Raw genomic sequence first — 27,621 nt, 5'->3', positions numbered from 1 at the left:
AACCTCCTTGCCTCCCGAAGGCCCCACCCCCTGATACCATTACAGTGGGAGGTCGGGGCTTCAACATATGAATTTGGTGGTGGTGGGGAACACAGACATGCAGCCTGTAACAGAATACTGTGATCGAACTTTCTGGTGGCCACATGCGGGGCCACCACAGAGGGCTGTGCACTGTGGGCACAATGGGCGCTATCACACGAGAGAGGCACCAACTGCATCATGGAAATCTGCATATTTGAATATTTATTACAATTGTCTGACAGATGGAGGTAGAGTGTCATGCGGAAGGGACTCCTTTCTCTATTTGCACAAAGGCGCAGTAACGGTCGGTTGGTCGGTTGGTCGGTTGGTGGGCAGGTGCCCTGGCCAGGTGAAGGTTGATTGGGAAATCAGTAGCAAATAATGAGGCCTGGAGGTGGGAATGGAACATCTGTTAAAGAGACGGAGTCTATCAGACATGATGGCGGATTGGAAAAACTGGGAAGGGAGGAGAAGGGCCCTAGATCACCCCTGGATATCTGGCTCTTGCTATATGTGGAGGCCAGTTTGCTGGAGTAAGAGAAATTATTTAAAATAAATTGCCTTTATAAATCACAGCAACAGACTATTAGGAAATGTAAAAATACTATTTATAGAAATATATAATGCCTGAGTAAACCTTTTAAAAATGTGTTACTATCTTTAACATTTTACTTTTTTTAAGATTTTATTTACTTATTTTAGAGGGGGGAGGGGCAGAGAGGGAGAGAGAATCTCAAGCAGACTCCTGCTGAGCACAGAGCCTGCTGCGGGCCTCGATCTCATGACCCTGAGCTCATGACCCGAGTTGAAATCAAGAGTTGTACGCTCAACCAACTGAACCACCCAGGCGCCCCATGAGAGAACATTTTACATTTTATCAAAAGATTTTAAAGAAATCCAGGGGCACCCAGGTGGCTCAGTTGTTAAGTGTCTGCCTTCTGCTCAGGTCATGAGCCCAGGGGCCTGGACAAGGCCCCTCATCGGGCTTCTTGTTCAGTGGGGAGCTTGCTTCACCCTCTCCCTCTGCCTGCCGCGAGCGCTCTCTCTCTCTCTCTAATAAATGGATAAAATCTTTTTATTTTATTTTTTTCTGTTTTTTTTTTAAAGATTTTATTTATTTATTTGACAGAGAGAGAGACAGCCAGCGAGAGAGGGAACACAAGCGGGCAGTGTGGGAGAGGAAGAAGCAGGCTTCCCAGCGGAGGAGGGAGCCCGATGTTCAGGACTCTGGGATCACGCCCTAAGCTGAAGGCAGACGCTTAACGACTGAGCCACCCAGGCATCCAGATAAAATCTTTTTAAAAAAGATTTTACAGTAATCCAAAGCTAATGAGTAGATATACCATGTCAATGAACAGGAAGATGTCAATATTGTAACGACATCAGTTCTTCCAAAATATATCTCCAAAGTCAGCGCCACGATCCAGTTTCTGCTGCATGACGTGGACCCTGGTTCTGATGGAGAGAAGGGCTGGAATGAGGCCCTCGGGCAGCCAGATACCAATCAGCTAAGAGAATGTTTCGAAAGTCCAGGATTTCTGCTGCGATTGGATCCCAGCTCCACCTTGAATAAATTACTTACACTCTGTGCTTCCGTTTCCTTGTCTGTGAGATAATGGCGGTAACTTCAGAAGGTTGTTGTGAAGATCAAATAATACAAATAAAACAGGTAAAACAGGGCTTCACACATGATCAGCACTATGTCAGATTTAACTCTCACCGTCACTACTATTATCCATGTTATTGACGTTATGTTCACTGCACAGGTTCACGATGGTTTGAATGGGCAGTGGAAATAGGGAGAAGGCCGTGCGGCCAAATTCCAGGGCCGTGATGAATAAAACCTGAACGCTGGATGTGAGGGATAAAGAACAGGACAACAATGTTCTTTCACATCTGCTTGAATGGAGATTTTCTAGTTACAAATGGCTTCCATGACCGTTTTCTCAGTAAGTCCTCACACTGTGCCTTGGGGAGGGGGTGGTGGTGAATATTACGGCCCATTTTACAGATTTGGGACCTAGGGCTTAGAGAAATTAGGTTACTGGCTCCATGGAAATGGACAGGTTGACGTTTGTTTTGCTCACCACTGTCCCTGCAGGACCATAGTCCCGGCACAAGGAGTAGGGTCTCCATAACCACTCACTGGTTAATGGCTGAATAGGTCAAATGGGTATTCCTTCTTCCCTTCCTGAGCACAGCCGGTGTGATAGATAGGTCCTGTGCCAGGGACCATGGGGGGGGGGGCAGAGATTAATCAGATGGGGTCCTTGAGCATGAGGCACTCCGAGTCCACTGGGCTGATAACCATATAGAAGTTTCTCCACCTGAAGTACTGAATCTTCCTTCAAGGACAGGAAGGAACCCGAGCGCACTCCAAAAACAAGCCTCGGTCGCATTAAATCACTGAACTCTGGGGGATGTTTGTTACATAGCGTAACCTAGCCTTGGCACTACCTAGATACACTGGTGTTCCCAAACTTGACTAAACATAAGAATTTCTAGAGGTAGTTGCTCAAAACCCAGATTCCTGGGCTGCAACACAGATCTGCCGAATCAGAATTTGCAGGCAAGCTCCCTGCTAATCTGTACATTTAACAGACTTTCCCCTCCATCTTCGGAAGGGTCGAGAAAGACTGAGCAGCTAACCTGGAAGGAAGGGTAGGAGTGGGGCTTGCGGTTGTGAGAGGGAAGGGTGTTCTAGGGGTCGGGAGGAACATGAGGAAAAGCCGGGGGCGGGGAAATGCAGGGAACAGCATGTCACTGGAACCGGAGTCCATGAGTGACGGGGGTATGGGCGGACGCGGAAGTCAAGGGTAGGCGGTCTGGGCTTTATTTCATGAGCAGAGGGGACGTGGCAAGGCCTTCCAGGCAGGGGCCAGCCTGATGGTACTGATGCTTTAGAAAGGCCAGTCAGGTGGGGAGACAGCACAGGAGGCCAGGACATCGTCCACGTGGCCCATCTCACAGGGTTATTGGGTGGACTTTAAGAATCCCTGAACAATGAGAGGAATTCCGATTGTTACCATGTTGTGTGTTCCTGTGTCCATCTTTACAGCCTCAGCCGGTTTTGAGATGCACACCTTTCACTCGTTCCTTTATCTCACAAATATTTGGATACCTTCTATGTGCTGGGTGCCTTTCCTGTCCCTGGAGAACGAGCCATGAACGAAACAAACAGAAGTCCCTCCCTTCATGGACCTTATTTCCTTTGTCCTTATGCCCGGGTAAGGGTGCAAAGGAATATGCCATTCATTCATTCATTCATTCATTCATCCATTCATTTCTTCATTCAGATTTTTAGTGAACATCTGCTTTGCACCTGACCTTGGTTGCCGGAGAGAAGCAGACATGAGTCAGGCCCAGTCTGGTCTAGTGGAGAAGCTGACTCAGCCCACACCTCATGAGGTTGTTTGCCTGGCTGCTGGGAGAGGCTTGAAGGATGGGAAGTCTGACTATCCAAGAAGGGGCAAGACAGAGTACCGGGCAGAGGACAGACGGCACAGTGAAAGACTCGGGGTGTCCGGGGTCCGGGATCCCGTGGTGTGGTTAAGGCTTGGGGTCTGCGGCCCAGGGAGGGAAGTGGCAGGAGAGATGAGGTGGGGGTGGTGGGATTCAGATGCCAGAGCAGCTACTGAGTGTAATCTGGGAGGCCATGGGGGGGAGGTTGGTGCAAGGGATTGGTATTATCACATTTGTTTAGGGGACAATCACGCTGACACCTGGGGAGAAAACCGGACATGCAGGGAAGGGGCTGTGGGTGGGGGGAGCAGAGAGGAGGCTATTGTGATGGTCCAGGTGAAAGCCAATGAGGGCCTAGACTGACCCGAGGTGGTGAGGAGGGAGAGGACCCAGGAGACGGCTCCGGGTTTGGCAGTCGAGGGAAGAGCTGTAACACTGCGGTTTTACAAGAGTAGGCTTTGTAATCAAAGGAAGCCCGCGAGAGCCGAGCCCCGTCCTTTACTAACCTTGGGAACTTAGGTCCATTATTTAAACATTCCAAGCCTCAGTTTCCTGATCTGTGCACTTGGCATAACGGCCGTAGCAGCTTCGTGGTTGGGAAGATTCCAGGAGCTACTCAGCATGGCACTTCGGACACAGTGGACGCTCAGAACATGGCAGCATTATGGGGACGGGGGAGGGGGCCAAGGTCAGTTTTCTGTCTGCTTTGAATGACCGGCTGACCGATGCCAGCTCTGATGGAGAACACAGGAAGGAGGGCTGTGGGAGGAGCGGGCAAGGCCACCACAGTCTTGCAAGTTCCATCAGAGCCCTGGCCTCCCTCACTCTAGTTATGGGTTTACTCAAGTCTCCGATGACATTTTTGCCTCTGTGTTCCCGGTGCCCAGCTCACTGCTCAGGCTCGGAGTAGGTATACGTGTGGGTATTGTGGGCAAGTAGGTGCAGTGGACCCCGGGAAGTGAGAGGGCAAAGAGAGAAGAGAAGAGAACCCAGGGTGGGGCCCAGGGAACCCTGATACAGAGCAGTTGTGGGAGAAAGGATGGGTCTGGAAGGAGCCTGGAAAACCACATTCAGAGCCTGGGGGTGGGGAGGGGGAAGGGAGGAGGGAGGCTGGCTGGGAGCCAGGGAGGGGAGGGTTTCAAGAAGAGAGAGGTCATCAGGGTCATCTGTCGCTGAAAGATCGTGAAGGGTAAGGCCTGACCAGTGGCCAATGGATCTGGCATCAAGGAGGGCATCGGGTAAGTTGAGTAGCAGGTTCAAGGCCTGTCGGGGGCCGAAGCCCCATTGCAGGGGTGGAGTAGTTGATGTGATGTTAAAATATGGAGATGCGGAGAGGAGAGGTGGGCATCCAGGAGAGGGACGGAGGGTACTTGGACCCTCTGGTGGACCAGCGTTTGTCTCCCAATAAGGACAAATTTCCTTTTCAACAGTCAGAGTCATATAAAGATAGGCCAAGAGGTCTGGAAAGGGAGTGAGCCCCCTGTCCCTAGAGGTAGACAAGCTGAGCTCTGAGACCCTTTGCTGCCCAGAGATTGTCACAGAGTGGGGAAGGCTGTGCAAAATAAACCGCCAAACAAACAAGTCCCCGTCCTTCTCAGGCTTGGCTGATTCCTTGCCTCACAAAAGCCACCTAGAGGGTCAGTTTTGCTATTTCTAGTGTCCAGAGCTTCTCCTGCCGGGTGACACACACAGAGGTGGTCTACACAGGCTCACACAGACACTCGCAGACACCAAACACAAAATCTACCTGTACCTGCCGGTGTAAAGGGCTCCACGGCACCCCTCCCCGGGTTATTCTCTGAATTCGCCCCCTTACCCCCTTTCTGCCCTCCGTCCCCCCCCCCCCCAACCCAGCAGCTCGCTGCCTCCCGCCGCAGCATCTCCTCGTCTCTGCAAATCTCTCCCTCCTTCTCTGGCTCTGCCCTTCCCCACTCGCCTCTAGGCCTCTCCACTCCCCCTCCCCCTGGGTCCCCCTCCCCCGGACTACAACCCCCAGGCGCCCCCAGCCCCGGGCGCTGCGCATGCCCCCTGCTCCCCGCCCCCTCCCGCTTCCCCCCTCCCTCCCTTCCTCCTTACCTCCCTCCGCCCCCCTCCCCCGCGCTTCGGCTCCCGCATCCCTCCATCCGAGCCTGTGCCGCAGCCGCATCGCCACCGCAGCCCCGGCAGAGCCGAGCCCGGCCCAGGCCCCTGCCCCTGCCCGGCCCTCGGCCCGCCGCCCCCGGCCCCGCCCCCGCCCGCGGGCCCCCCTCAGCGGCTCCGGGCCCCCCGGCGCCCCCAGACTCCGGCCTCCAGCACCGAGGCAGGAGGCAGGGAGCAGCAGCAGAGGCAGGAGGAGGACGAGGAGGAGGAGGAGCCGTCGCAGGATGAAGGATCGGACTCAGGAGCTGCGGAGTGTGAGCTTGGGGGTGGGGAAAATGGGGGGGCGGGACCCCAATATTGGGGGAGCGCGTGGGGGTGGAGTGGGGGAGGTGCTGGGACATGGGGGCAAATGATGGGACTGGAGGTTGGTCGTAGGGGTACCCCGGTATCTGGAGGCACCTGATGTCTCCAATGAACCTGCATTTTGGGGACAGTGGCTGGAAGAGGTGGGAGGCCATTAAGACTCAAGGGGCAGGAGAGGTTTCAGGGGCTTTGGATGCCCACATTCCCAGGAGGGCGCCCGGGTCTAATCCGGGGTTGGGGGAGAGTGAATAGCAGGAGAGATTTGGAGGGTACTGTCATCTCCTGGGCAGATTTGCGGAATTAGGAAGATGGGGGCGGTTACTGGGCCAGGCTGAGTCTAGCGGGACCAAGATTTGGGGGGTGCTATGGGGAAGGACACAGGTTGGGACAGTGATGCCAACACCTGCCAGTGTGTGTGTGTGTGTGCATTCGCGTGTGTTGCTCCCTGTGGGGAGGGGGCACCTCTCAGAGATGAGGAGGGAAGGGGTGGCCTCAGGAGACAGCCAGAGGGCCAGGGCTTGAGATGGGGTGACCCCAGAGGTGGGAGATGGGTTGCAGAGGAGAGGGGGAGGAGGTCATGCACAGGGCCGTGGAACTGGGTTGTGTGACATGGGCTGTGCTCTGCTGGGGGGAAGTGGGGCATCCTGAACAGTCAGGGGCGGGTTGATGTGGCCCCCTGGTTTGCAGGCCCGAAGAGGCCCAGCTCCAGGAGTCTGGCCAGGCAGTTTGTGTTTGGGTGACAGGGGGAGGAGGGCGGCGCTGATGTCCGCAGTGGAGGCTGCCATTTGGAGGGGCCGGTGAGAGGGGGCTCGATGAGAATGGTTTCTGCGGTAGGGAGAATGTTGGGGGATCTGTAGAAATGACCTGGGGGCCGAGGAGGTGAAGCTGACGGGCTGCTGTGTGCCCAGGGCCTGTGGTGTTTGTTCATGTATCCGGATGCCCTGGGTCTCTCCACAAGGAGCCTGTTGGCTGTTCCCCGCTCCCACCCCGCTCCCGGGTTATTACCCCATTTGACAGATGAGGAAGCTGAGGTTTGGAGATAGCAGGAGCTTGCCCAAGGTCACCAAGCAAGTGGGTGGGAGGGTCAGACTGGAATCTGGGTTTCCAGGCTGGCAAGTTGACATGGGTCTCTGCTTTTTTGATCTTTGGAACAGAAGTCTCCACACTGGGGGTAAAAAAACTCTGTCGTTGCAGAGCCCCCGGGGATATGAGCGTGGGAAACCCGACTACAGAAAGACAGGAGGAAGGGGCTGGAAGATAAAGTGACTGTTGTCGTCTCTGGGGGAAAGATGTGTTGGCAAATGGGAAGGGAGGAGAAACTGGTGGTTGAAAGAGGGAATTTTGAAGGTTTCTGTATTCAGCTTTCACTGAATCCACTAAATGCCAATAATAAAAAGAATCAACTCTCCACGGCCAGGAACGGTCCTAAGCGTTTTATTCATATTTACTCATTTTGGTCCTCACTGCGACCCTGGTACTAGTATGGTCCCATTTTATACTTAAGGAAATTGAGGCCCAGAGAGGTTAAGTAACTTGATCAGAGTCACACAGGCAGTAAAAGGCCAGCAGCGGGCTGGCTCCGGCATTGGTGCTCTAAACTCCCCTTCTTTCACCGTGGTTTTCAAAGCAGGTTGCCATCCATAATCCCATTAGACCCTCACTGACCTCCTGGTAAGGTATGTAGCCCGAGAGACTACCTCATCTTAAAGCTGAGGAAACTGAGGCCCAGAGTGGTTAAATAACTTGCCCAAGGTCACACAGCTCTCAAGTGAGGAATGCAGATTTGAACCCAGATCCCCTGCTGCCGAGACTATTCCATGGCTCCGAAACCCAGAGAAATGGAAAGCAGCGGAGGTGAGGTGGTGGCAAAATTGTGGTATAATTAGAGTGAGGGAGGGAAAACTCGAAGACACGGATGGAGGGGGAGGCAGGGCATGGCGTCCTCCTCTGAGAGGACCAGGGAGCCCCTGCCCAGAGGCAAGGAGTTCTGGCTGCTGGGGCTGCAGGGGCTGGGCAGTCAGGTGGAGAGGAAGGAGGTGGCATAGAGGGGTAAAGGAGGCTGGGTAAATGGCTCTGTTGTTAGTCACGGCTCAGAGAGACTGGAGATTTGGGAGGGGGTGGGTAGGGCAGAAAGAAGCTGCCAGATGCAAGGAGTGTAAGGGTCTCCCCACCAGAGTTGAGAGCGAGGAGACTGGGAGGCGGGAGAGACCAGGCAGGGTGTGGGAGAGGCCTGCTCAAGAGGTCTCTGAGATGCTGAGAGGGATGGGGGGCAGTGGCGGGAGGCGATGTCAGCTCGAGGGACCCGATCATCTTTCCAGAAGTACTTCAGAGTTCCCCAGGGGTTCTCAGATCTGTTTATCACATAGCCGGTGAGGGCACAGATTTGGGACTCAGACAATCTGGGTTCAAATCCTAGCTGCTACTTCCTGTGTGACCTTGGCTAAGTTTCTTCACCTCTCTGGTCCTCAGTTTCTTCACGTGTGAATTGGGAGTAATAATAGTACCTGTTTGCAGGGTTGTCCTAAGGATTGGAACTTGGTAATCTGCAAAAAGTGCCCAGAAGGGGCCTGGACACAGCATGAGTGTTTGTTATTCTACAGTTGACCTGCTTATTTCCCTTGAACCTCACATCAGCGCCCTGGGATGGGCGGGATGTGACCCCTAATTTATTTTGGAGTAGACTGAGGGCCAGAGAGCCAACGGGACCAAGGTCATGCAGCTGGTCATGGCAGAGCTGGTGTTGAACCAGGGTTTTCTGTTTTCCAGTTCAGCAAGCACCTCTGGGGGCGAGCTGGGACGTGCTGGGCTGGAGTGGAGTTCATCAGCCGGACTGGTGTCCCGGGGTCCAAGGGGCGGGGCCAGGGACGGGGCTCAAGAGGCGAGACGGGGGGGGGGGGGGCAAGTGGGGTAGAGAGGAGGATAGCAGAGAGAGAAGCATGTGGGGTCGCGTTGGGGACTGTGGAGTGGCCTTGGGGGGGGCGTGGAGATGAGGCCTGTGGTAAGGGAGGCTCAAATTTGAGGCTGGGTGGGCGTTGGGGCCATTATGGGACAAGCCACACACCCTGATGGCAGGGACTGAGTCATCTGGGGAGCACTCAGGTATGGGATAGGCACAGAGAAGGCTTTAGATGGGACCCCTGAATGACAGAGGGGAAGAGCTCCCCGCGTGAGTAGGCAGGGCCCAGCAGATGGTTGCTGGTGACGGGCTGCTGTCCCCCAGCTGCGCAGGGCTCCTTTCTGCCCTGCAAACACACCAAGCTCACCCCTGCAGCAAGGCCTTGGCCCTTGCCGGTCCCTCTGCAGGTCCCTCTGTTTTGAACGCTCTTCCTTCCACCCGGACCACTGTTTCCTGTGCCTTAAATTCTGTGTCGTCAAATGTCACCCACCCCCGGAAAGACCCTCCCAGACCATCCTGTAAAAAGCCAGCCCCGATAGCTGTTTCTCTGGGGGTTCCTCTCCCTTCTGCTAGTGAGCACAGGCTGAATCCGTCCTGTTCGTTCTTACCTCCCTCCGCTCCTTGGAGGCGGGACCTTCCTCCTGTCTCGTCCACCGCTGTGTTCTCAGCGGCAGCCAGAGACCTTGGCTCCACTCGGATCCGGATCCACTAGGTGAATGAATGACCCAGTGGCGCAGAGGGAGGACGAGGAAGGGAGTATGTGGGTGAGGAGGGAGGGCCGAGTGGCAAGGTGCGGATGGGAGGGCAAGGCTGGGTGCCGGGAGGGCGGAAAGGCCCCGTCAGGGCGACAGATGGACCGGCGCGGGGGTGCGGCGGAGAGAAGCTACGGCCTCTAGATCAAATGAAGCTTGCATCCCCGAGGAGCACGCGTGAGCACGTGCGTGCTGTGTGCATGGGTGTGCGTGTGTGTAAACACACACGCACACACTCTCTGACTTTTCTGTCACCCAACACCAGGCTCTTTCCGCCTCTGTGTTAGTCACCTTCTCACCATCTGTCTCTGGTCCCTGACTTGCGGGCTCACTGTGTCCCTCTCCTTCCATCCACACATCTGTCTGTGTTGTCCCTCCGCGCCGACGCGCCCGAGGGCCCCCGGCGTCTCTGATGGGAAAGACTGCAGCTGGAGGCTTGGATCGGATGCCCCCGCTGCCCACGGCAGAGCCACACGGGGCCCAGGACCCCTGCAGTCTCTCACACAGTCCTCGCAAGGGCTTGAGGAGCTGGCGAGCAGGAAGAGCAGGGGGCCTGGGTTCAAAGCCAGGTGCCCCCCTGCCAGCGCCCCATACGGTACCCGCTGTATCATCTGAAGCAAGTTACTTAATCGCTCCATGCCTCAGTTTCCTCCTCTGTCAAATGGGTGTGAGAATAGTATCTGCTTCATGGAGTGCTTATAAGGCTTACCTGAGACACACAAAACACTTGTCACAGGGCCCCGCTCACGGTAATCAGTACATACGTGTTAGATTTCTTCTCTTCTTCATGTTGCCCATGAGGAAACTGAGGCTTGAATTGTCCATAAAGTGGATCGGGCGCGTGTGATCATTATTTTCTGGGTGGTCTCATTTGCCCACAGCCTGCATTCTTTTAGGCTGGCCAGCTTCTTCCGGAAATGGAGGCCGCGCTCATTATTAAACGTGCAGCCCTCAGAGCAGGGAGGGCCCTCGGTGCACCAGCCTGCCCTTCCCGCAGATGAACTGGGGCGCAGAGAAGGGCTGAGATTTGCCTCGGATCACAGAGCAGGGCGAGGGGAGGTAGGACGCCTGGCTTCCTACCTGGGCTCTTCCTGCAGCCTGGCCCCGTCCCCCTGGTTTTCTCTCCGGGCCACAGGAGTTCGGCAGTACTGGGGACAAGCTGAGAGGGACGGGGTGGGGGTGGGGGGAAGCCTGGGACTCAGCACTAGGCAGTTCAGGTCCCACTTCTGGCCTGATTTGCTGTGAAGCCTTCGGCAGGTCAGGCAACCTCTCTGAGCCTATTTCCTCATCTGTAACCCGGGAGGGGCAGGGGGCACTAGGCAACCCTGTCTACACACTGCATCTTTCTGGCAGAATTAGGCTTGTTGCCTGCCTGGCCTCCTTGCCTTCGCCTGCCCACCATTTGGGGCAGACATCCTTGCCATTCAGCCAAGGCAGAGGCTGAAGTTCAGAGGCCAGGAATCGTGTGGCCTTGTAGCTGCTAGCCTGGGCAAATTCTTTAGCTGCTCTGTGCCTCAGTTTCCCCATCTATAAAAGGGAGCTATAATAATACCTACCTCAGGAGGCTTTTGTAAGAATTAAATGGACAAATCTACACAAAGGGCATAGAACGGGGCCCAGCTCATTATCACATGCTGTGTAAATGTTTGCCATAATTATAATTATGCTGGCCAGTGGCCCTTACAGGGTTTAAATAAAGATTCAGTGAGATAACAAGAATGTAAGACCCATGTAGAAGACGCTGTTAAGAGATGATGTTTTCCTAGGATTTCGGGGCACGGAGCCCCACCAGATGGGGCCTTCGCAGGAGCGGAGCTGACAGGGAAAACAGCTAGGGGCAGAGCCCCTGGAAGGAGGTGGCCTGGCCTCGAGCCTCAGAAGGGGCTGTGGGGGAGACTGTCTTAGATGCTTATGATTTCTAGCCCATTCAGGCTAGGCGCCCTTGAACAGGTCACTTCCCTTTCCCCCTCTCTGACCTCCCGTTCCCTCATCTGTGAAATGGGGACGATGATATTTGCTCGGCCTTTCTTTCAGGGCTGTGTGGTGAGGATCAGAAGGGATTATGGATGTAAAAGTGCTGGTGAACTGGAGAGGATTATTAGCTCTCAGCTCCCTGTAATTATTATACCCAATAAGTCATAGTTGGGCCTCTTCCTTTCTTCCTCTGTCAAGGACAAGTAAACAGGCAGCCAGGGATGCCCCAGGGCAGAAGCTAAGGGAACTTGGCTCTGGGGACTGACAGGAGAAAGGGAAATCAGACTTTAGAAAGCCCAAAGTCAGCCTGGGGAAGGGACGGAGAACAGGAAAGTTCGCAAGCATCCGGACCAGAGAGAAGCCCCATGACCTGTGGGCAGCTGGTCAGGGGGCCAAAGTCAGAGAAGAGGCAGAGGAACGGCTTTGGTTCTGGGGGAAGGAGACCCCGTGGGGCAGCTGGCTTGAGGTCAGGGCATCAGGGCAAGCCGGTGGCTTCTCCGAGATGAGCTGAGCCTCCCAGAGCCAAGGTCTATCGGGGCAGCCCTGGGTCTGGTGGAGACTCGAGAAGCCAGAAGTCCTGTCAGAGTACCCACACGCCACCCGTGCCACCTCTCCTTCCGGGGGCAGCTGTGGGCAGAGACAGGAGCCTCCCTTTCTCAAAAGGGGATGTTTGGGATTGTCTGGAAATTCTATGGAAGTGCTGAATACATTTTCTGACATGGGGGGGGCAGCGTCTGTGGGGAGAATCCCCTGCGTTCCATTTGGGCAGGAAGCCGGGGTGGGGGGTGCATGGAGAGCGTGCAGCTGGAGGGCTCCCCCAGGCTTGCGGGCTCCTCCCGGGGCTGTCGGGGCTCTGCTGATTCCGAGTTCACTTGGCTGCCTAGGTTCCATCTCGGTCCCATCTGGCTCTGTCTCGGTTCGATCTGAGCTGTCTGGGATCTGTCTGCCCCGAGTCTAAGCTGGGTCTGAGCCTGTCTGGTTTCTGTCGGGTCCTGTCTGCGATCTGCTCCGACCCCGTCGAAGGTTCCACGGGACCTCCTCTCTTCGGATCCCAACTGGCTGTGCTCCAGGCGGACACGTTCGGATCCTGTCCTGATTATCGTTCAGGCTCTGGGCGTCCGAGTCTGTGCTGTTTGAGCTAGGTTCTTTCCGGAAATCGGGGTGAAGTCTCTTTAAATTTCCACGGGGCTGATGAGGGTTCGCATGTAATTCAGCTTGACGGGCTCAGCTTTTGGCCTCAGACTTCGGCCCCAAGCGGAGAAGAGGCTCAAGTCAGGAGCGCGTAGCAGTGGGGAGCCCCCTCCATCCCGTCTTCTTTCCTGGCTGGAGAGGCTGGGAGAACAGGCCCACAGGGCCCTCTCGAATGTCCCCGGGGGTGCGGGTGCACGTCTGGGTGGCCACGCGTGACAGCAAGCAGCTTTGCCGTGGGGCCGTGTGTGGGAGAACGTCAGCGTGTCAGTGTATCTCCGCGTGGGTGTCAGTGGGCCTATTTCTGTGTGCCTTGTGTGTCAGCCCTTCTGTCTGTGTCACTGGTCTGTCTGGCGGTGGCGGTGGCGGTGGCGGTGTGGGTGGGTAAATCCCTTTGTGTCTCTGAGCCCTGGGGGTGGAGGGCTGAGCAGCTGCAGGTTGCAACTGGGAAATCCAGGCAAGTGAGAGTAGGTGGGTGTGAAGTTGGGAGAGGCTAGATGAAAGCAAGTGAATACACGAGAGGGGCAGAGCAGAGGAGGGGGTGAAAGCAGCGGGAGGAGGCTGGCACGGGGAGCCGGGGAGAGGAGGGTCGGAGTGCTGCCCGTGTCTCTCCTCCAGCCCTCCCTGGGCTTGACTGTGCTTGCTCAACTTGGCCCCCGCCGCTGGCAGCGAAGTCACCTTGCACCAGAGACGTGGCCGGTCGGGTGGAGGCTGGAAGGGAAGAGAAGGGGAGCAAAGTGAGGCCGGGACAGGAGCGGCTGGGGAGATAGCGGCCAGGGTCAGCCTCCCGGGCCTGCATTCCAAACCCCTTCTGGGAGTCCAGAGCCCATTCCTGCAAGGCTGACATTTAGCTGGTGGGTATGATACCGGTGAATGCGTAGCTGTCCTGGGTGTCACGCACCTCCAGGGTGACTGCATTCTCAGGACCACTTCTGCCCTTGAAAGGTTGCCTTCTGCTCATTCCCTCCAAGGTGGGAGGCGTCCTTTGGGCTGTCAGCTACCTGGCCTCCAGGACCCTGTTCCACAAGACTTGCGGTGTTCATTCGGACCGGACCGCTTGGGGCCCTTGCTTGTGACCTGCAAATAACCTGCCCCCTGCAGATGACCCCCTCCCCAGACCTCTGCTCCGAGCCTAGAGCTGGGAGCATCAGACTCAGGCTAGGGACTGTTCATGGATTCTCCCTTTCTTTGCCTCCCAGGCGAAAGACAGCGATGATGAAGAGGAGGTGGTCCATGTGGATCGGGACCACTTCATGGATGAGTTCTTCGAACAGGTAACGGAGCTTCCCATGCTCCCAGACCCAGAAGCTGGCCCCCAGCCACCAACTTCCTTCGCCCTCTTCCCACCCCTGCTCTCCACTCCTACGCCCTCTTGGCCTTTTACCCGTCCCTCACCTCTGGCCCGTTTACCCGAGCCCTGACTAAGCCCCCAGGACCCCTTGCCTGGCTCAGCGACTTGGCTGGGCACGGCTGATTTGCTGCCCCAGGTGGAAGAGATCCGGGGCTGCATCGAGAAGCTGTCAGAGGATGTGGAGCAAGTGAAAAAACAGCATAGTGCCATCCTGGCTGCCCCCAACCCAGACGAGAGTGAGTTCTGCTCCTGCACGGCCGTGAGGGGGACGGGGGTGGACGGTGTGCGTGTGTGGGGGGAGGGGAGGGATGGGGTCTGGGCTCCCAACCAGACCTCTCATCTGCTGTGGCTCTCCCCTCAGAGACCAAACAGGAGCTGGAGGACCTCACTGCCGATATCAAGAAGACGGCCAACAAGGTTCGGTCCAAGTTGAAAGGTGAGGAATGCAATCCCCAGATTAAGGAGAAAAACAACTCTGCCCTCATTGGACCAAACATGCCTTTCTATCAGGAGTTGTCTACAAATTTCCAGGACCCAGATTCCTAAACAGTGAGAAAGCACAAAACCCCAGATGCTTTGGAGAAAGATACATGACAAAGAAATGAGGGAGACGAGGGTTTCTGTCCAAGTGGCGTCTGAGCTCTCCTGGGTCCACCGGCACGAAGGTCCACCAGAAACCACAGCGTTCCAAGTGGCTTCAGTTTCATTAAATCCTGAGTTCTCCAGAACAGGTGCCGGGCATAGCGCTAAGCACCCAGTAGGTGGGATCAGCACACACTTCTGAGCTGGTATCCTCGGCTCAGGACAGATTGGACTGTGTGGCTGACATCAGGAGCTGGCAAGCTTTCAGGAGGGACCTGCCAAATGCTTATGTATTCACTCTAATTTAAGGACTTGGGTGCTGGTAATAACCACCTTCCCCCAAAGCATTGTGGGTTGGGAACCTCCTTGTCTGCCCGTGCCAGGGGAATAGCAGTGGGACCGTGATGTGGTAAATTCAGCATCAGAAAACATTTGCCAAGCACCCACTTTGAGGCACACTGCGGGGCATTGGGGAGAAGGTGCCATGTCAGGTGCCTGGCCTTAAACACGCCTCCCTGGGTCCAGAGAGATGAGAGCAGGGGCTCCATGCCTTCCCGGCCTCAGTGGGAGGGCACGTGTGAGCGTCCCATGCTGATCTGTAAAAATAAGCCTTTTACACTCTTATCCTGGAAAGGAAAATGACTTAAACTGGGAGCACATTAAGTACAAATCCAGGCAGAGGGAGTTCAACTTCCATCCTCACCTCAATTCTGGACAACTTCCATCCTCAACTCATTCCTCCCCTCGGCTTCCTCATTGGCACAGTAAGAAAAACAGAAGCAATTTCAAAGCAGGCTTTTTTTCAGGGGATAGCAAATTTTTTTTTCTTGCATGAAATCTTACAAAGAACTCTGATATATGCAATACATAAGAGACATGCTGTTCTGGCTGAGCTGGGGTTGGGAGGCCCAGGGCCCTACCTACCTGGTCTCCCCTTTACTCCCAGCAACAGCCCCCCGAGGTTCTTTCTCAGAAGCAGGGTTCCATGGAACACCCTGTAAAAATCCCTGGGCTTAAAGACTTCTTTGGGCCCTCTGAGCTCAGACCTTAACACTCTCTGTAAGACCGTGGGGTGGCTCCATGTATGATGAGTCCAGGAACAGCCCAAGAAAGAAGCTAGGAAAAGTAGCAGTGCATAGAGAAGCTGACCTTCCAGACCTCCAGAAAAAGAGAGAAGATTCTCTTCTCCTCCATCTTTCTCCAACTGTTTGTTGGCATGAGCTCGGGCTTTGTGTGTGACCTTAAGTGAGTCGTTTTACCCAGTTGAACCTCAGGTTCTAGTGTGATCCATGGGCTGATATCACTAACTCTCAGGATTGTGGTCAGAAGTCAGTGAGACCCTCTAAAGGACCCTTTGCTACAGGGTTTGGCTCCAGCCCCAAGTCTGACAATAGGGTCTCCATAGGGGCCAGGAGTTCCGACCTCCCTGGGTGTGCTGTGCCTTCCTGTGCCTTTCCCACAGCAGTGGGCCAGAGGGGTCACTCAGTCACTGCGCCCCCCATTGCTGGCAGGGGAGCATTGGGGTGCTGTTCAGCCCCCAACCTTTCCTTCTGCCAGCAGAACAGGGAAGTGATGTTCTCAATGGCCCAGAGGCCCTTCCAGGTCTGGAGGGCCTGGTGATTCATCCCGGCTGCATTTTCAGAGCACTGTAGATCTTATCGCAGGCAAGCTCTTTTTTAGAAAATCTGAAGGATAGATGTCAGGAGTGCATGATCCAGAAGTAGGAATCCCAGTTAATCTGTGCGCTTTTCCAGAACATCCTTTAGATGTGGGAATTTCCGAAACAGAGCTCACCCTGCAGGGCTGGGGGAGAGCTGTTTTTCTGTCGGAACATCCCTCCCTCACCCTAGAATTTTCCAAGAAAAAGGCGGCCACTAGAACCTGACCCTCCTGGAAGTGGCTGCCTTCCTAGAGAAAAACCGCAGGATGCGTGCCTGCCACCGGTTTCCAGAGGCTGTAGGAAGTGGAGAGTTCCCCCACGTACTGGAGACCCTCGTGGGGTCAAGCAGGAGTTACAGCCGTGGGACTTTCCAAGACCCAGCCCTTCAGCCAGAACAAGTAGCCCCTTTCTGTCTGGTGACCTACCGACCATCAATCTCCCCTCCTACCTGCCTTCCAGACCCCCTGAAACGTCTGTCTATTCACCCGCCTCCTGCCCCCGCACCCGGGATCCTTTACTGTCTGCCCTCGCCAAGGGTGTGACATCTCTTCACAGGCCCGGGGCCTGCCTCGGGCTGTCGACCCTTCCTACGTCCCGGACCCCCGCCCCACATGCCCCGGGTCTCCCGGCCGGTCACTGCACCCTCTCTCCCGCAGCAATCGAGCAAAGCATTGAACAAGAGGAGGGGCTGAACCGTTCCTCCGCGGACCTGCGCATCCGCAAGACCCAGGTAGGAGGCGACGGCCTGGCGGGGCGGGGACCGGACCGAACCGGACTGGGAAAGGAGAGGCGAAATGGGAGTGGGCGGGCCAGAGCGGAACGGGGCGTGGTCAAGGAGGCGCCTGGGCGGGGTTCTAGCGGGGGGCGGAGCCGAGCCGTATCTCCGAGGGGCCGCGGCAGGCTAGGGCGCTGGATGGGGGGGCGGGGGGCGGGGGCGTTCTGGGGCTGAGCACTTGTCTGGGGTTGGCATCGCGCCGCGAGGTAAAGAAGGGCCATAGGCCAGCTCAGCCCCCCCTCCCCACTGCATCCCTCCACTGGCCGCCTCGCCCCCTCTGTCCCGGCCTCCTGATGTGTCTGTACCCCCACTCTAGCACTCCACACTCTCCCGGAAGTTCGTGGAAGTAATGACCGAGTATAACGCGACCCAGTCCAAGTACCGGGACCGCTGCAAGGACCGGATCCAGCGGCAGCTGGAGATCAGTGCGTGTGCCCCTCTCCGGAGTGTCCAGGCTTGCCCCAGCCCTCTTCCGTGGCTGCCTCAGGCCTTACGTGGAGGCCAAAGGCCGGGTGGGAGGGTGGGCTCCTGGGTCTCTGCCCCATCCCACCGCCTCAGGCCCCCCAGACTGGCCCAGTCCCTGAGCAGGGAGGCCTTTCTCCCCACAGCTGGAAGGACCACGACGAACGAAGAACTGGAAGACATGCTGGAGAGCGGGAAGTTGGCCATTTTCACCGATGATGTGAGCCCTGGGTGGGGGTGGGTCTGGCTTTGGAAAACATTTGCTTCTCCTCCCTCCCCAAGCCGAGGTTGAGTTCAGGTCCTAAGTCCACCCTGGAATCACAAACAGTGGGAAGCCAGGACCTGGCGCTGGGGATTTCCACCGGAGCAGGGAAGGAAGGCACCCCCATAAAAATGGTCAACATTTCGAGTAGCCGGATACTGTTCTAAGCACTTTACATATTTACATTTGCCTGCTCTCTCATTTGGTCCTCACCAGCACCCTCTGAGGGAGCCAGATTTCACCAATGAGGACATCCCACCCAGAGATTGACCAGAGAGGTTAAATAACTCGCCCAAGGCCTCAGAGGCAGGACTCAGATCAGTTAGGGCTCTGACGTACTAAGATACACTACCTCTATGAAGCAGGTCATTTCACCAAATGACTAACTTGCCTACATTGTGAAATTGAAAAAAAAAATACCAGTTTTAGTTTTGCTAAAGTTTTACTCCCTGCCCTGCCCTTGTCATCTTAAATCTGAGGGGATGGGCTTCCCCCACTGTAGTTCTTCTTTCTCTTCGTAGACTTTGCCTTGGCCTGCCCAGTTCTGTCTCTGCTGATGGCCGAATGGCTCTGGTTAAGATTTCTAGTCCAGAACTCAAGTCTGTTCAGTGACTGTCTAGCAGTTCTCAGCAAATTGTTATTTAGAGAACTGGTCTTTGTTAAATTAGCTTTGAGCGAATTGATTAGGGCCAGTTAGCCTGGAGCCCTCCCAAACAGCTCTGCCCAGGCTTCTGTCTGAGAACGGCGGGGAGCCTGGTGGGTTATAAAAGGACAGAACTGATTCCTGCCAGTGAACCCACCATCATTGCAATGGAAACCCATCATTATAATGCACGGTGGTGGGGATCTTGCCTGAGGGATGTGCAACCTGCAGACAGGCCCTGAGGTAGTGGTTAACTACTGGAGTCAGGGAAGGCTTCCTGGGGGAAGTGGCATTGAGCTGTGCTTTAAGGAACAAGGACCATTTGGACATGGTGAGATGGGCAAAAGGCCCGCTAGAGAAAGGGCACAGACTGAACAAAGACAGGGAGAGTGGACCACTTGCCAAACAGCCATTGGATAATTTTGGCTCTTAGAGGGTATGTAGGAGATGAGGGCAGAAAGGAAGACTGAGCCCTGGATAGGGTAAAGGTGTACAGTCTGCGGTGGGGAGCAGGGAGGAATCGCGGGGAGCCCTGGAGGGTTCCAGAGCAGTGGGATGGCTTGATGAGGTCTGAGCAGTGAGTAGTTTGGGAAGCGAGTGGCCTGGCTCAGGCCAGCTGTGTGTGGGGCGGAGGGATATCTGACTGTGGGTTGGAGTTGGTCTCTCTCCCCCTGACTCTTGAGGGCTGCGGTGCATTTCTTTATTTCTCTCCCCCCTAATGTCATGGGGGCTCCAGAGTGGGCACACTGCCTTCTCATCTGGCCTTCTCTGCTTCTGCTTGCTTTCTCTGCTGTGTCCTCTGCCTTTGACCAGACAGGGGCCCCCAGTACCAGTGGTGACTCTACACCCCTATCACTCTTCCCTGGGCTTCCCTGGGATGTGTGTGTGTGTGTGTGTGTGTGTGTGTGTGTGTGTTTAGACTAAGCCCTGGGTGAGGTGGTGGGCTCAGCCAATTTTTAGTTCGTGTAAGTTAACAAGCTTCTCTTTAGTGCTTACTGTGTGCCGGGCGGGTACTGTTCTAATCGGTGGATACACCGTGGGAGGTGGGCACTGCTGTCGTCGACCTTTTCTAGGTGTGGAAACTGAGGCCCAGAAAGATTAAACAATCCGCCCGCTAGTAAATGACAGTCGCATCGGAACCCCAGACTCTCTGGCTGCAGAGTGCAAACTGTTAACGGGAGCGAAGGGGGTCTGCAGCGCCTCCCCTCACGCCCCCCGCCCCATCGCCCTAGATCAAAATGGACTCACAGATGACGAAGCAGGCCCTGAACGAGATCGAGACGAGGCACAACGAGATCATCAAACTGGAAACAAGCATCCGAGAGCTGCATGACATGTTTGTGGACATGGCCATGCTCGTGGAGAGCCAGGTACGGCCTCTCCCCCACATTCTAGGAGCCTCCTGCCGGTCCCTGGGGTGCCCCCTCCTCCGGCCCAGCCCCCACCCCGTCCTACGCACATCTCCTCGGCAGGGTGAGATGATTGACCGCATTGAGTACAACGTGGAACATTCCGTGGACTATGTGGAGCGAGCCGTGTCCGACACCAAGAAAGCTGTGAAATATCAGAGCAAGGCCCGGAGGGTAAGCGGGTGGGGGCGGGGAGGGGGGGGGACCCGCAGGACTTGGGGGAGGGGCCGAGCTGGCCTGTGGTTGGGGACAGGCAGGCGGGGCAGGTGGGCTGCAGCCCAGCGCTTGGGGCTCTGTTCAGGCCAGGCCTGAGGTGAGTGTTGAAATCCAGAGGGAGGCCTTATCTCTGGCTCTGACCTCTTCCTTTTTCTGTTTTCTCTCCCCTCCTCTTTTTCCTCTCACCTCCTCCCCCATCTGTCCCCCCATCTGTCTCTCTGTATCTCTCTGTCTCTCTCGTTCCTTCTTCCCTGTCACCCTTTCCGCCTGCAGAAGAAAATTATGATCATCATTTGCTGCGTGGTGCTGGGGGTGGTCTTGGCGTCATCCATTGGGGGGACGCTGGGCTTGTAGGCCCCCCATCCCGTCTCTCCCAGACCCTTCCCCCACCACATTGGGAGCAATACCCCCACCACCCCTTTCACTCCATCCCCTGCTCCAGGCTCACCCCCAAGACAGACCCAGACAGCCCCCACCCTCCCCACCTCCTGTCAGACCCTGGAGTCCCTGGACCTCACCCCGCCATGGACCACCCCGCCCCCGCACGCAGATAGCAGCAGGCGTGATCACACATGCACAGCAACATGCATGCCGCCGGCACATGCTCGAGACGTGTGGACACCCCAGCGTGTGTGTGTGTGTGTGTGTGTGTGTGTGTACGTGTGTAGAAGCAGCAGATCACCCTTCTGGCCCCCCACCCCAAGTCTGCGTCCCGTCTGAGCTTCCCCCCTTCACTTGGGTTGTTGTGTAGAGACTGTAGCCACGTGGAACAGCAGCCCACCGAGCCCCGGTGTGTCTTCTGTGAATAGGTGTGTGTGTGCGTGTGTGTGTGCGTGGCCACAGACCCACGGACACAATTTGTGTACCTGGAATGTTGGGTTTGAGTGTTTGCATCCAACCCAATAGCACTTCACGGATCCCCACCTTCCCCGTGGCCGCTGTAGAGAGGGCGGGGTGTGAGTGTGCGGACACTCACGCGCGTTCTCAGATGATCCAGGTAGCCCGGATGCACACAGGCCATGGCGCACACCCCAGTGTGAGGCTGAGCAAACCTTCCTGGCTTAGTCACCCCACGGAGTGTGTGTGTGTGCACGTGTGTGTGCACGCGTGTGCACGTGTGTGCATTGAGAGCCTGTGGAGTTTAACCAAGGCGAGTGGAAGCAGGTAGTGGAAGTGAACCCGTATCCATAACCCAGCTCAGCCTGCCTAGACACGTGCACTTCTCCCTGCAGGTAATGTGAGCAATGCGTGTGTGTGTGTGTGTGTGTGTGTGTGTCTCTCTCTCTCTCTCTCTCTCTCAAGGATGTGCTTCAGGTGTTGATAGGTCTTCTCCGACGGAGCCCTCCATATTGTGCACTGGACACCTTGTTGGGTGGGCACAAAAATCTGTGTTTCTGTGCTAGGTAGAATAGGTCTGTGTGAGTGTGAGCGTGTGTGCGTGTGGAGAGGCTCTCCACATAGTGTGGTTTTGCCCATCTGTGTCTTGTATGCACACACGTGTTCTTCTTTAAAGACCTGTGCCCCGTCCGGGTTTGTTTATCCAGATGTGTTTGCCCTCCCCCTCTCTCCCCAGAGCTGCTGACCAACACCTGGTGTGGCCACACACCGTTCCACCAACATTGTGCAACTGGAGCTTCCTGCCCTGCCAGGTCCCAGAGCCCCGGTGCACACATGCCCACATGCCCGTCTTTCTCTGTGTCTCTGCCAGAGGGTAGACCTTCATCTGGGAGAGCTGGTATACCTCAGTGTGCTCTCACGGGCCAGGCCGAGGAGGCCCCGTGCCGGTGGTCCCCCTGGGCGCATCCATGGCCGCGGGAGCACACGTGCCTGCTGCCAGGGCCGTGGTGCCCCGAGAGGCTGCACCCGTTTGCACGCAGACGCCGCCTGGAAGGGCTCTTTGTGCGAAATGGTACCGATGAGGTGAATGTCGAGGGCTGCCCCGGGCAGATGGAACATGGGGGGCCTTCCTGCCTTCCACACATTTACCTCAGAACTGGGAGAGGCCAGTGTTTGTCTTCACCACCCCGTTTGATGCCCTGGGCTCCGCCTCAGGGACTGGAATTGCAATTTCAGGCAGACTGGAATGGCCAGTGTGGTGGCCTCCACTCCGGGGGAGCTGAGGCCCGGGACCCCTCCCCCGGACACAGCTCCTGCCGGATGCTGGCCATAGCTGTCCCCCGCTCCTGCCCGCCTCCTGGATGGAGACTGAAGCGAGGCCAGGTGTCTGAGGGCGAGGAAGAGACCAGCGCCTCCCTTGCTGTATAGACAACACACGCACGGGGCACGGGCGGGTTTGCGAGGCTGGTGGCAGCGGGAGGTACAGGACCGAAGGACCCGCCTGTGCAGGACTGAATGCACACGGGAGTGTACGCCCAGGGTTGGGTGTGCATGTGGACGGGGTGCAGGAGTCGGGGACGTGTGTGCAGGTTGTTTCCAGGGTCCCACTTTATGTGAAGTGTGTGTGTCTGTGTGTGTGAGAGAGACAGAGACAGGGAGACAGTGCAGATGTGGCCTTCCAGAACACAGCACCCCTCCCGCCCCCCGCCCTGTCCCCTTCCCTACTTGAGCCGTTGGAGCCCTGTCTGTGTGAAGCCAATCTGCTAACAGCCCCCAAGGTGGGCTCTCTTGAGGAGGGAAGCCTGCCCGTCCCTTCCAAGAATGTCCTTCTGCAGGACAGGAAGTGTGCCCCAGTGTCCAGTTACAGCCCTCCTGCTCCCATCTCAGGCTTCTTTGGGGACATAAGAATGGGCCCCAGCTCCCCCGCCCTTTTTCCTTCCTGCCGCGGGAGCCAGGACACCCTTGCAGGCCAGGTGTTTCCGGAATTCCCACAGCCTTGGGGCCACAAGCACGAGGGCGGAGCCATGGCTGGGGGGGTGCTGTGGCCTCCTTGAGGGGCGTTAGGCCCATAGCTGCCCATCTCTGGGTCTCGGTTGGACCCCAGGATGCCCGAGGGTCCGCTGTGCCCCAGCTTCTTCAAGTCCCACACACCGTGTGACGGCTGCTCGTTGGCTGCTGTGTCTGTGCCTGGAACGTTGTCTGAGGGCTGATGTCTCGTGCATGTTCTCGGACGAGTGTGTGCTGCTCCCCCTCCACACACCTACAGCCACCAAGCCCACGTGTGCCCCGTGGGTGGTCCTGGGCCTGGCCAGGGCTCGCTGCTTCCCCTCCCCCCCAGCCCTGCCTCTCACGAAGCACACTGCGTGTCCATCCCATGTGCCTGTGGGTCGATGCACGCTCTTGCCACGCCTCGAGCGTGTGTACATGATGTGTTCTATGCATTCACCCTGTCCCCCAAGCCCGCCCCGCAGAGGACAAGATGGGTGGCCCCCGGCTCCCTTCTCCCCCCACCCCCAGGCCCTGCCCGCTGTGCAGCCGTGTGCGTTGGCGTGTGTTTCCGTGTCGCTGGCGTGTCACGTGATGTAGCCGTGTTTGCTGACATGAGCCCTTGCCCCTTCTGTTTCTCCGTTGGTTTCTAGAGCTCTTTCCCTCTCCTCCCTGGAGGGGACAGGACTCCTGGGGCCTGGCTGGGGGCCCAGAGCCAGGCCACCCTCTCCTGTTAGCCCTCAGAGTCCCATTTCTCTCTATTGGTGACCAAGTTGCAAATGGATAAAACACAGGAAAATTCTGCCCCCCCCCACCCCGCCCTGCATGTCCTGTCCCGAGCCCCCCACCCCCACCCCGGGCCGGGTCGGGCCCCGTGGGACGGGAGAAATAGCAACCAATCCAACAGCGGGCGTGCTGTGTGCTCACTTCCTTCTGTCCCCGCGTGGGACAGGCGCCGTGGGGAGGGGGAGACAGGGTGGAAGGCGGGAGGGGGGGCTGGACAGGGAGCTGGACGCGGGCTTGGATAAAGAGCTTTAATCCAGGCCTCAGCCAGGTACAGCGCAATGTTGTAGGAACCAGTTTGGGTGCAGGGGTGAGAAGAAGGGAAAACACACAGATCTGCTTAGGCTCCATTGAAAAGAAAAGAGAGCTGTCTAAAGGTGATAAATGTTTTTAAAATAACGGGACGAGGACCCCCGAGGAGGGCCGAAGGTGGTGGGAGGAGCCAGAGGTATCTTCACTCCGAATCCAGGCCCGAGGGTCATGCCTGGACCTCAGAGGGCCGGCACGCAGCCCGGGGAACTCCTCCTCGCTTGCTGCTTGGAAAGCCAGAAACGGGACGGGGCGGTTGAGAACGTCAGGCGAGTCGGACATTCGCCAACCAGCCGGCAGGCCCGGGCTGCGAGGCAAGACACGCCTGTCCCAAGAGCCTGCCCTAGAACTTCGAGGCGTGAGGACTCGGACTCCGGGCTCGTGGATTAGAAACGTGGAGAGCTGTAGGGACAGCCAGGGTGGCCCCAGACCCATCCTCCGGCTCTAGAATGCAGCCCTCCCCCTCCCCCCGGGTTTGAGGGCGCCGGACCTGGGCGCATGTGCGCATGTGCCATGCTGGGCTCCAGGCCCTCGCCGCGCCGTCACGGGGCGGAACCCTCCACAGCCCGCACCCAGCGGATGGTGCGGCTCCGGCTGTCCTCCCACGAGAACAGGGGCTCGTAGCCGAAATGGCGCCGAGCCTTGTCAGTGCTCACGGTGAAAGTGGTGTTGGCCACGGCCAGCGTGTAGGGGTTGAGCAGGGGAGCGTAGAGAAGCAGGGGCCGCAGCAGCCACTGCAGCAGGGCGTTGAGAGCAGCCAGAAGCATCAGCAGCCAGTAGGGCACCAGCAGGCGGGTCTCCACCAGCCGCAGTCCGCACGGGCCCAGGAACTCCATGTTGAAGTCCTCGTAGCTCTTATAGGGGGACTCGTCGTAGCAGAAGTACACCTGGCCGCCCAGCAGCGCCGCTTGCCGCTGCAGCTCCCGGGCCACCAGCACGTGCATCCAGGCCACGTTGCCTGCCGGTGGGGGGAAGGGAGGCCGATGTGGCCCTGAGTGCCCCGGAGCCCACGGAGGGGCTGCTCTCGTCTGGGCCGGCCCGTGTCGCAGCCGGGCCCACATAACTAAGGCCCTTGGCAAGGCTGCTTTCTCCCCAGCCCCTGGAGCCACCCGCCCTCCCGGGCCAGCCTGGATGGATGCTACTTCTCCGGCTGCTGCTGGGGGGGGGGGGGGGGGGTGGGCGGGAGGTGCTGCTCGCCTAACTGCGGTCCTGTCCTCGCCGGTGGCGTGGTTTTTACACCAGCTCCACCCCCCCCCAGCTCGCACGGCAGCCGTTTCTTCTGGGGTCATGCAGACAATGCCCCCAGATCTGGCTACTCTGGCCCAAGCGGGGCTCGCCCTTCGCTGGCCGGGGTGCATAGCGCCCACCCAGGACCCCAAGGGCCCTGCCCCATTCTTAGCCTCCCCACTGTGGAGCCGGGGCCATACCCACATAGACCCGACCGTGCTCCACAGAGGCCGGGATGGCCCGGAAGAGCCGACCCCCCAGGCGAAGGCCCTGGTGGTAGAAGTCCCGCATGATCTGGTGGCCTTCGCCGTAGATGCCGGTGGGACGCAGGGCACACGTCACCAGGGGCAGCCCCCCATGGACCTGGGGGCGAAAGGCAGGCATAGCGAAGATCTAGGACCCAGCAGCCTGCCCTCCGGCCCGGGCTCCTCAGATTGGAGATAGAAGGGAGGCTGCAGAAAGTCCCACTGGCGCTGGCTCTGCCGGTGCCGGGGCAGCCCTCCCCACCCCAGCTTTGTGTCTCTTCACCTCCTGGCTCACCTCCCTTCCATTGGCTTCCAGGACCAGCTGCTCAGCTTGGGCCTTGCTACAAGGATAGGGGTGTTTGTGTACTGCTTCGTATGGGGTGTCCTCATTGCCCCTAGTTGAGGGAGAGGGAACATTCTTAATGTTGAGGGCAGACGGGCCTCCTCAAGTACTGAGGGGAACCTCAGCTTACCTGTAGAAGGGGTGGCCTTTGATGTTGGGCCCCACAACCTCCATGCTGCTCGTGTAGACCAGGAACCGTGTTCCAGTCTGCACACAAGCCTCAATCACGTTCTTTGTGCCTGGGAGAGGTGGTGGGGAGGGGAAGGGTGGGCCCAAGCGAAAACTTCCTCCCTCTCTGCATCTCTCCCGCCCGCCATCTCAAATCTGGATGAGGGCCCGTGGCTTCCTTCCCCAGGTCCAGGGAACACCACAGCAGGGCTGCAAGGGCTGCCGGAGTGCCATTACAGGGACAGGAGGGTCCAGAGGACAGGTTTTCACAGGAGAATCCCAGAAGTCAAGGTCAGAGAAGGGGCAGGGAACAAACAGCCACCTCACCCTGCACGTTGACCTCATAGATGGTCTCGGGGCTGGCCCTGCCAAACACATCCACCAGGCCAGCTGTGTGGATGACCACGTGGGCTCCAGCCACAGCCGCGGCCACCTCGTGGGCCTGGGTCACATCCCCCTGGATGGCAGTCACCCGCACGGGCCCTGGTAGGGATAGGGGCACCCGGAGGCAGTGTCAGAGCTGGGGCCGCCAGCCAGGGGCTGGGCTCAGCCTCCACCCTGAGGAGCCCCATGTTCCCGACGTGACTCATTCATCCCAACCATGTGCACTGGAAGGATCTAAACAGGCATCATCTTTTCCACCCCCGCCAAGGGAGCCCGCCCACTCTCGCGTCCCTCCCCACCGCGGTCACCTGTCTTCAGCTCCTCCAGCCAGGGACCCAGGTGCAGGTCAAAGACCCGCAGCTCCGAGAGCCGGGGTTCCCGCTGCAGAAGCATCCGCACCACATGCTCCCCCAGGAAGCCGCAGCCACCTGTGACCAGGTACACGAGCTTCCGGATCTCGGTAGCCTCGGCCATGCCTGGCTGCGGAAGAGAACCCGAGTTGCTGGCCACCGCCTCCCCGGGGCCGCCAGCACTCCTGGTACTCCTAGCTGGGGCCTCTGGCCTAGTGGACTGGAGCGGCGATGCCGGGCCCGAGGGGCTCCCGAAGCCTGGCACCGGTGGTGCCACAGCCGGGCTACCTGCCCTCTGACCCGGGCAACTGCAGTTCCTGAGATAAGAAGGGTGAGGGCCTGGCGCTTAGGGCTCAGGGGTTGAGCTGGAGGGGGAGGTTCTGGGACAAAAAATGGAGGGCAGGAGGTACAGAGCTGAGCAGGAAAGGAGAGGGAGATGGGAAGGGCTGGGACTAGGGAAAGGGACCTCCGGGCCCTGGCATCACCTTTGCCTACCTGCAGCCACGGTCCCAGGATACCCCAACTGGCCACCGGAGGGGCCGTCTTCTTGCTTCGCCTGGGCCAGCCGGCCAACACACCGTCCCCTTCCGCTTGCTCCTCCTCCCTCCTGCCCCATTCCAGGAACAGACACGAGCCCAGCCTCCACCCCTCCGTCCCCCGCACTCTTGCCAGAGGGCGCCCCCTGGCGGCCATTCTGCGCTCCACCGGCGTCTGGTTCCAGCAAAGAACTTGGGGAAGGGGGCTGAAGCCAGAACCCGCTGGGTGGGCCGGAGAATGGAGCAGGTACAGTGACCTCACACCCACAGCATGACGTCAGTCCTCTCCTTTTGCAGGATTTCCCAGGATCCCAGAAGCCCAGCAGCAGCTGTGGTTCTGGGAAGGAAAGGGAGGCCG

The 27,621-nt window shown here is 57.7% G+C and overlaps 2 protein-coding genes across 5 annotated transcripts; one reads left to right on the top strand and one right to left on the bottom strand.

The window, feature by feature from the left end:
* Positions 1-13,940: 13,940 nt before the first annotated feature.
* STX1B (syntaxin 1B) lies at positions 13,941-23,756 on the top strand. The gene is made up of 9 exons (XM_026515854.4): positions 13,941-14,009; positions 14,223-14,322; positions 14,448-14,522; positions 16,985-17,058; positions 17,420-17,528; positions 17,712-17,785; positions 19,703-19,840; positions 19,943-20,053; positions 20,369-23,756. The coding sequence occupies exons 1-9, from the start codon at positions 13,989-13,991 to the stop codon at positions 20,447-20,449; spliced, it is 783 nt and encodes a 260-aa protein (XP_026371639.3). The 5' UTR covers positions 13,941-13,988; the 3' UTR covers positions 20,450-23,756.
* Positions 23,757-23,938: 182 nt separating this feature from the next.
* Positions 23,939-27,351, bottom strand: HSD3B7 (hydroxy-delta-5-steroid dehydrogenase, 3 beta- and steroid delta-isomerase 7). Of its 4 annotated transcripts, none has more exons than XM_026515848.4 (7): positions 27,223-27,351; positions 26,686-26,857; positions 26,321-26,476; positions 25,956-26,064; positions 25,778-25,877; positions 25,438-25,600; positions 23,939-24,968 (listed from the first exon to the last, which is right to left on the bottom strand). In XM_026515848.4, exons 2-7 carry the CDS (start codon positions 26,849-26,851, stop codon positions 24,553-24,555), a joined length of 1,110 nt encoding a protein of 369 aa, XP_026371633.2. In that variant the 5' UTR covers positions 26,852-26,857; positions 27,223-27,351; the 3' UTR covers positions 23,939-24,552. The 4 variants fall into 4 exon arrangements, with proteins under 4 accessions (XP_026371633.2, XP_026371634.3, XP_026371632.2 ...); XM_026515849.4 differs by having other exon boundaries at positions 26,686-26,853; positions 27,223-27,326; XM_026515847.4 differs by having other exon boundaries at positions 26,686-26,853; positions 27,213-27,323.
* Positions 27,352-27,621: the final 270 nt, after the last annotated feature.

Source organism: Ursus arctos, unplaced genomic scaffold (genome assembly GCF_023065955.2).
Source record: "Ursus arctos isolate Adak ecotype North America unplaced genomic scaffold, UrsArc2.0 scaffold_2, whole genome shotgun sequence".
Classification (NCBI taxonomy): Eukaryota; Metazoa; Chordata; class Mammalia; order Carnivora; family Ursidae; genus Ursus; species Ursus arctos.
This window is presented reverse-complemented; position numbering and strand designations above follow the sequence as displayed.